General features: G+C 49.1%; 1 protein-coding gene and 1 non-coding gene across 2 annotated transcripts; both read right to left on the reverse strand.

Annotated features, from left to right (window-relative positions):
- Window positions 1–5,731: 5,731 nt before the first annotated feature.
- Window positions 5,732–6,126, reverse strand: LOC110581754 (60S ribosomal protein L10-like). The gene has a single exon (XM_021691655.2). It carries the CDS (start codon window positions 6,086–6,088, stop codon window positions 5,786–5,788), a length of 303 nt encoding a protein of 100 aa, XP_021547330.1. The 5' UTR covers window positions 6,089–6,126; the 3' UTR covers window positions 5,732–5,785.
- Window positions 6,127–6,147: 21 nt separating this feature from the next.
- LOC123326569 lies at window positions 6,148–6,281 on the reverse strand. Its single transcript, XR_006541185.1, has one exon. It is a non-coding gene; the product is annotated as a small nucleolar RNA SNORA70 (small nucleolar RNA).
- Between the last annotated feature and the right edge of the window lie 2,609 nt (window positions 6,282–8,890).

The raw sequence follows: 8,890 nt of genomic DNA on the forward strand, positions 1-8,890 counted from the left end.
GAAGGCAGACGCTTAACCATCTGAGCCACCCAGGCGCCCCCACCCTGTTAAAGATTTCTAACCCCCATCTGGAGCTTACTCTGGGCTCCAGGCCCAGCACCCTCTCATTCTGCCTCACCCCACCCCTCTGAGGTGGGCACAACAGCGACCCCTGCTTTACAGATGAGGAAATGGGGCTCAGAGAGGTGAGGAGACTGGACCAGGCCGCCCACTCTGGCTCCTGCGAACACTGGCAGGAGCTGGGGTAGAACCGGCCAGGCTGCAGGAGTCCAAGCGAGGAGATCAAGGTTCAGGACCCGACAGGCACTAGACCAGTCTCTTGGCCTCATCAAGCCTCAGTTTTCTCCTCTGCTGAATGGGCACACAGTGAGTCAGTGCCTCCCTCCCTCTCGGGGCTGTAGTCTGAAGCCCAGTCCAGCACTGTAAGGCTGCCGTCAGCCAGTGTCCCCTGGAGCTGCATGCCAGGCCAGACCAGGCCAGGCCGCCCTTACCCAGACTGTCCTGGCCTACAGAACCTTCTGCCCAGCAGCAGAGGAGGGGTGGCCTCAGATGCCAGGGTTTGAGGTCATCCAGGCCCCCTTACCTGAGAGGCCAGGACCCTAGGGAGGTGAGGTGACTTGCCCAGGGTCACACGGTGTGGGTCCCCTCACCAGGGGAGAGAGAACTGAGAACCCCAAGGGCTGTGGGGTATCGACATTTCACATGGCTCCTGGAGGCAGTAGGGCCTCCCTCTGAAGTAAGAGCCAGCTCAAGGCCAGAGCCCCATTGATCAGATGATCAGGTCACCTGGCAGGACATCGGGGGGAGGGTCCAGGGGTGACCTGGGGGTGGAGTCTGGGGCCCAGCATGACAGACACCTGTGAGTGACTGAGCTGTTTTCCCTAGTAGGCCTTCCTCTGCCTCCCCTGAGAAATGGGTCCAGGAACAGAAGCAGTGCGTAAAGATCTCTGCACGGTGCTGATGTTTAGAAAGAATTCGTGTTAACTATTATTTAAGAAAATCCAAGTCACCAATAAAATAAAATTAAAAAAAGCCAGGGATTCCCAAGCTTGATCAGAGGTTCTAAATCAGAAGCGGCTGGGGGCGCCCGGCTGGCTCATTCGGTGAAACACGCTACTCTTGATCTTGGGGTTGTAAGTTCAAGCCCCACACTGGGTGTAGAGAAAAAATAAAATCAAAAAATAAATAAATCAGTAGCGGGGTGGAATCAAATGGAGCTGGGACTGAGCCGAATCCTTGCTCTGCCACTTGTCAGCTGGGGAACTTCACGCAGGATTCTGCACCTCTGGCCCTCAGTTCCTTCCTGGTCAAAGGTGCTCAGCACAGCACCTGCCAAGGAGGAGACTCATAAATCTCACACCCCAGGGAGGAGGTGCTGAAGATAATTGTGGTTGCAGAGTGAGATAACCAACTGAAAAAAGAAAAAAATTCCAGACACTTTCTCCCCCTCTGAAAGTCAGTGAGATAGCTGTCCATAGGTTTGAGCAGAGAAGGCGTCCGCCAGCTCAAAGAGCACTCAGACCCCTGGGGAGGAGGCTGGACTGAAACCAGCCTTTCTGGGGCCTGGCCCGTTGCAAGGCCTCGTGCCACGCACCTGGTGCCCTCTGAGGGCCCCTCTTGGCCATTGAGTGGGGAACCCCAGGAACACCCCAAGAACAGCCGTGGAGCCATGCCTGGTTCCAGGTCAGCTGTGGCCCCTTGCTGGGCCTCAGTGTCCCCAGCTGCTGAACAAAAGGGCAGATGGTGAGCACCATGTGGCAAGAGGGTGACATTTGAGCAGAGACCTGGGATGATTGGGAGTCAGTCATGGGAACTTTTGGGGGAAGAATGTTTCAGGCAGAGGGAACCACCAGTGCAAAGGCCCTGAGGCTCTGTCATGCATTCGCTCTGTGTGACCTTCAGCTGGCTGAGTAACCCCTCTGTGCCTCAGTTTCCCATGTGTATAATGAGGATAATCACAGTGCTGGAAAAGCTGTTGTGAGGATGACATGAGTACCTTTAATGCTAAGGGCTCCCTGGCCATGGACCTTTGCAGAGATGATGGGTTGTGAGCCGGCATACCTGAGGATCACAGAAGGCCAGCAGGCCCGGGGGTGGTGGTAAGAGATGGTAAGTTCAGAAGTTTGGATGTCACCCGAAGTGCTATGGGAATTCACCGGAGGGGTTTCAGCAGAAGAGAGACAAGATCTGATCTTCTTTAAAAAATGACAAGAGAATGCTTTTGGGGGTCAAGAGGAGCAGCAGCAAGACTCCAGGGCAGATCAGCAGTGGTGACGTGGAGGGAAGTCTATGGCTGCTGGAGAGGCTGTGCATTGGTGGGGTTGGAGGGCGAGGGAGAGGGCAACCCAAGGTGAGAGCAGCTGGGCAGATGGTGAAGCTGTGTCCCAAGCTGTGGAGGCCTGGCTCGTTTCAGGGAGGAACACAAGGGAACACCTGCTATGGGTGTGACGGTTTAAGATGCCTGCTGTGGTCAAGCCTGGGGGAGATGTCAGGACACCTCTCGTGTCCGCAGCTCAGGGAAGAAGGGCATTTGAAAGTCAGACATCATCCCAGACCTGGGACCTTGGAGAGAGAGAAGCATGAGCCCTGGGCCCTCCAATATGAGGATGCTGGGGGGACAGGGGGGTACGGTGCAGCCAAGCAAGAAGAAAGAAGAAGTAGAACCAGGGAGGGAGGTGTCAGGGAAGCCCAGAGAACAAAGGTTTCAGGAGGGAGGGCATCATGAGCCTTGGATTGTAAACCTGCCATCTAAGATGGAGGGTGATCAACATAGCCCATGGGGCTCTGAACACAGTTCCAACTGTTTCCTCAAGGTCAGTTTTAGAAGTGGAATTGCAGAATCAGAGGGAGGCCCGTTTTTAAGGCCCCAGTTGCCCTCCCAATAAACTAAAGCCGTGGACGCCTTAGTAGCCAGACTCAGGGTAGGGATTTGCTACAGCCGCACCACTGAGGATATGGAATTCCGTCTAAGGCAAGTTTTCTTCCCCCAGTTACAGAAAAGTGTCTTCTTATAGGCCATTGGATGTAAATAGATATTCAGTGGTGGAGGAGTCCTTATGTTTATCAGAGGGTCAAAACCCTGGGGTGGCTGTCAGGCTTCTGCACAAACCTGCCAATGAGCTTGAACCTCCCTTGGTCTCCACAAGGGGGAAAGGGACATCTGGACCCCTCTAGTCCAGGCTCTCTGGAGTACAGTGGCCTTTGGAGACTCTTGTCCTCAGTGAAATACCCACCCATATATATCCCCAGAAATTATGGGCTGGGGCAGAGCTCATTTCAGCTCTCACGCTACTAAGGAGGAGACCAAGGGTCAGACAAGATCAGAGAAGGCAAGCAAACTGCTCAGGGTCACATAGCACATTGACAAGAGGTGAACCTCCATTCCTCCACCTATAAAATGGGGCCAACTTCTAATTCACACAATTTTCAAGAACTTGAAAAGAGATTGCAATGTCAAGTACAAGGATAAGTGCTTAATAAATGTTAGCCGAAAGCAACCTGCCTGAAAAAGCAAAGGAGAAAAGCATAGGGGAAATGTATTTCAGGCAAAGGTAAATGTGAACAAAAGCTTGGAGGTGGAAGACACCAAGGCCAATTCCTACAGTCCTTGCCAGCTGCAAGGATGGTGCCCTGTGGGGTGGATGAGGTGGGAGGTGGGTAGAAGCCAGGCAACGGTGAGCTTATGGGCTTTATTAATCTGGAGGGCATGATGGGCCAAGAGAGGGGACAGTGACTCAGGCAGATCTGAGTTTAGAAGGTCCACCCTGGGGCCCACCTGGGGCCTTTGCTGACTTGCTATGTGACCCCAAGCTGTCTCTGTCCCTCTCTGGGACTCAGTCTCCTGTCTCTATAGCAGTGAAGATGGCTCTGATCACGGTTATCAGGGTTTGCAAATATGTATCTTCCTTTCTGAGTTTCCTTCTTTACTGTCTTCCCACCTTGGACAGGGAGCTCTGCAAGCAGGACTTTGTCATCTGTCCCCAGAACCCAGTGTCTCCAGCACCAAGCCCAGGGTCTGGCACAGAGGTGAATGAGTGAATAGATGAATGAATGGATGGATGGATGACACCCTTTCCCTTTGGGAGGGTGGGGGTAAAGTAGAATCCCCGGCTCTTACTCCACACACACCTGCAGATCTGCCTCTAGAGGGTGGACACTGACCCACTTGCCAATTTTCTTGCACCCTTGTTTTCTTTTTTCTTTCTTTTTTTTCTTTTCTCTCTCCAGACAATGGCTTTCTTTATATTGTTCTTTCTGGAGAGCAAGAACACTTTCATGCCGGCACCAAAAAGCCAACATTTGTCCTCCAGGTGTGTGATGAAGGTGCTTTTGATTTTCTCCTTTACACATTTCTCTCTTTCCTTCATGAACATCTGTGGCTTTCAAAAGAAAAAGCAATGATACAAAAGAGGTGAGCAGATTACACGTACAAATGATTTTTAAACATAAGAAAAAGTGCTCAGCATCCTCCAAATAAAATAAATGCAAGTGATAACTACCTTGAGAATCCATTTCTCCACCTATGCAATTGGCAAAGATCAAGGGTGGCTAAGGTCTGTGTTGGTGAGGAAATGGCTGGCTTGGGCATGCTTGGGCATGGGGGTGGAAACTAATCCTACTTATCCTTTTGGAAGACAATGTGTATGTGTATGTGGCAATATGTATGAAGGTGTTGAATGCCAATCACCTTTGACCCAGCAATTGCACTTCCTGGAATTCATCCATCAGATGTCCTCACACATGGAAGAAATGATGAGGGTAAAATATTACCCATTGCAACATTGCTTGTGATGACAAAATATTAGAAACCTAAATGTCCATCAGTAGGAGACTGGCTGAATCCACAGTAATACTTCCACACCAGGGAGTACTGCTCAGCTTCAAAAAAATAAATTAGCCAATGAGGCAGCTCTTATGTACCAACACAGTCCAAAATAAGGTCCAGGATATAAAGGTACATGGAAAAAGTACAGTGCAGATTTGTGTATATAGTCTACTATCTGTAAGTATAAAAGGGAAATCTCTTTATATTTATATTTGCTTGCAAATGCATAACATATCTCTGGAGCAATCATGGGAAACATAACTGATTGTTTTGTTTTGTTTTGTTTTTTAAAGATTTTATTTATTTATTTGAGAGAGAGAATGAGAGACAGAGAGCATGAGAGGGAGGAGGGTCAGAGGGAGAAGCAGACTCCCTGCCGAGCAGGGAGCCCGATGCGTGACTTGATCCCGGGACTCCAGGATCATGACCTGAGCTGAAGGCAGTCGCTTAACCAACTGAGCCACCCAGGCGCCCTGTTTTGTTTTTTTTTAACTGATAGCTTTTGGAGAGGGGAATTAGGATGCTGGGAACTGGCGTGGGAGGGAAGCTTTTCATTGTACCTTTTTTTTGTACTTATATTTGAATGATATGATGTATTATCCATTCAAAAAATATTAGGATTTATTTTATTTTGATTTTTTAAAATCTTTTTTAGAGAATGCATGGGGTGGGGGGAGGGGCAGAGGGAGAGAGAGAGAGAGAGAGAGAATCTTTAGCAGGCTCCATGCCCAGCGTGGTGCCTGCCGAGGGGCTTGATCTCACAACACTAAGATCATGACTTGAGCTGAAATCAAGAGTCAGACATTTAACCGACTGAGCCACCCAGGCGCCCCCCACCTCCCCCCAAAATATTAGAATTTAAAAACAAAATAAAAATAGGAAAAGTTTTTTTTTTTTTTTTTTTGACAGGAAGTAGGTTTTATTGGTGTGCATGAGTCGGGGGGGGCAGTGCCGAGGTTCTCATGAGTGCAGAGCCCTCCATTTGTCCAAGGGGCCACGATTAGGGATGTATTTGACCCCACAGCCATCTGGGATAAGCCGCTTTTCAGCCACCATGTCTTCAAATTCATCCGCATTAAACTTAGTAAAGCCCCACTTCTTGGAGATGTGGATCTTCTGGCGGCCAGGGAACTTGAACTTGGCCCTGCGTAGGGCCTCAATCACATGCTCCTTGTTCTGCAGCTTGGTACGGATGGACATGATGACTTGGCCAATGTGGACCCTGGCTACTGTGCCCTGGGGCTTTCCAAAGGCACCCCGCATACCTGTCTGCAGCCTAGATTGGAGATAGCATGAGGTCAGACCTCAGTGTCCACTGGAAGAGCTGTCTCCAAGGTCCCTTAGGGCAACCCATACAATCAACAGGCTGCATACACTACCAAGGAGGCTACTGTTTGCAGCCATGGCACACTGGGCCCCCATGGACAAAGAGCACAGTCGGCTTAATTGGCTGCAGAGAGGAAAAGTTTTAATAAGGAAAAGAAGATAACTCTATTCTACCCCCGCCCCCTTAAATGACTCCTACAAATTTCCCAGTGTCAGTGGCTATGATGAACATTTCCTTGGAGACCATGGAGTAGAGGTCCAGGGGAAAGGTGACATGACCTGCCCAAGGCCCCTGGGTGGCTTTGCCAAGGCCCCAGTCACCACTTATAATTTCCTGCACAACTGGGATGAACCAGGTAGACCCCTGGAATTTTCTGGGCTGCTGCTTGCTTTCATGCTTGTGCATCTATTTCTGTTTCCAACTGGAGCTGAAGTCAGTAGCTCGATGATTTTCAAGATTGCAAATTCATGGGGATCTAGAGAAGGCCTGAGGGGAAAATTGACACAAACTTCTTTGCTCAGGGCAAAGAGAAAGAGATTAGTTAAGATTCAGGAATGTAGACAAGCTGACCTGGGAGGAGGGAGTCTCCCTCCTGGGATCTCATTTTCCCTGCCATCTCATTCTTGGAGGAATGACCCAGAGCAGGATGTTGATACTAGTACCTGTCGGAGCGCCTGGGTGGCTCAGTCGTTGGGCGTCTGCCTTTGGCTCAGGTCATGATCCCTGGGTCCTGGGATCAAGCCCCATGTCAGGCTCCCTGCTCCGCGGCAAGCCTGCTTCTCCCTCTCCCTCTCCCCCTCCCCCTGCTTGTGTTCTCTCTCTCTCGCTGTGTCTCTGTCAAATAAATAAAAAATCTTAAAAAAAAAAATAACTAGTACCTGTCTTATAGGGTCATGACAGATAAATGACCAACTATATAGAAAGTGTTTAGAACAGGGCCTGGCTCAGAGAAGCGCTCCTTAACTATTTGCTTAGTATCTTCGAGGGATCCCTGTAAGCTTATTGTTGACTAAGAGTGTTAAGAGGCAGAAAATAGGGGCGCCTGGGTGGCTCAGTAGGTTGGGCGTCTGCCTTTGGCTCAGGTCATGATCCCAGGGTCCTGGGATCGAGCCCCGCATCGGGCTCCCTGCTCGGCGGGAAGCCTGCTTCTCCCTCTCCCACTCCCCCTGCTTGTGTTCCCTCTCTCGCTGTGTCTCTCTGTCAAATAAATAAAATCTTTAAAAAAAGAAAAAGGCAGAAAATATTGTTATGTGCATCGACAAAGTCCTATAGATGTCTAGATGTGTCTGTCATCTCATGTGCTTAGAAAACTGTGGGATGCATACTTGGATGTCACCAAAGGTGGAAGGTAAGGGGTGAGGGTGAGCAAAAGAAACCATTTGTTTTTTATTTTTAAAGATTTTTATTTTTAAGTAATCTCTGCACCCAACGTGGGGCTCTAACTTATAACCCCGATATCAAGACTTGCATGCTGTATGGACTGAGCCCGCCAGGATCCCACAAAGAAAAACATTTAAAGCTCCTTTAAAAGATCATTTGTATGCAGTTATTATGCAGTGTATGCATAAGCATAGAGAACATTTCAATGATGAAGAAGAAGAAGAGGAAGAAGAAGAGGAGGAGGAGAAGGAGAAGAAAGCCAAGAAAGAAGCACCTTTCTATTTCCCATGGAGCCAGGGTCAGGGTGCCCAGCAGTGATGTGAAGAGCAGAAGTCCAGCCAATGATGGAATCTTTCCAACATGCCATATGTTTATTTCAAAATCAAACAATCTGATAAATATTTACCCCCAATGCTGGCAGGAAAGAGGGAGGGAGGTGCTGGAATCCCATCAGTTGTTTGAAGGATTGTCTTTTGTCTGTGGGGACTTCCCTAGAGGGTTGTCTGCCCCCACCCCCCAAAATCTACACATCTTTCTGACACCTGAGATATAAAAAGGGAATCTCCAAGTCAGGTCAGCTGTGGAGGGCATGGGAGCCTTTGCTGCCAGGAGCTGTCTGCCCCGGTGCCCAGGCTGCCAGCCTTTGGATGGATGGGGATTCTTCACTGGTGACTGTCGCTTCAGCCTTCCTGGTGTGGCTGATAGTCAGATTGCTCTGTTGTGCTCCTTCACCTTCTCCTAAAGATGCATTCTCTTATTTCTACACTTGCACACTGAAGAATGCAACATCTTGATTAGCTTGCTTAAGGAATGTCATAAAAATCACAGCATTCTGAAATTGTTTGGTCATTGCAATGATCTCGATCAGGGAGATGAGAAAATGCTTGAAGAATGAATACAAGGAAAAGAGGACCAAGAGCAGGGAGCATGGCAATGCCACGCAAAAGAGACTTTTTAATCCCTCAGAGGGATCTGAAAAATAAATTACAGGCATATCTTGTTATATATTAAAAAAAAGGAATCTCCATGCTACTTTTTCCATGCTAGCAGTTGGGGCCAAGAAGGTCAAAATCAGGAAAAAGTCCTGGATGAGTCCTCCTCACCCATAGCTAGGATAGATTACTGTCTCCTCCCCACATGGCTCTCCAATTCATTCTCCACACAATAAGTCTTCCAAAGTGCAAACCTGATCTTGTCATCTTTTTTTTTTTTTAAGATTTTATTTATTTATTTGAGAGAGAGAAAGAGAGCGAGCACAAGCAGGGGGAGCGGGGGGGGGGGGGGGGCGGCGGGGAGAAGCAGGCTCTCTGCTGAGCAGGGAGCCTGAGGGAAGAGGGTGATAGGTCCCAGGACCCACA

The sequence above is a fragment of the Neomonachus schauinslandi genome, chromosome 13 (assembly GCF_002201575.2).
Source record: "Neomonachus schauinslandi chromosome 13, ASM220157v2, whole genome shotgun sequence".
Lineage (NCBI taxonomy): Eukaryota > Metazoa > Chordata > Mammalia > Carnivora > Phocidae > Neomonachus > Neomonachus schauinslandi.

Coding starts and splice junctions, on each gene's coding strand:
- LOC110581754 (XM_021691655.2), bottom strand. CDS start 6,088: ATGCGGGGTGCCTTTGGAAAGCCCCAGGGCACAGTAGCCAGGGTCCAC.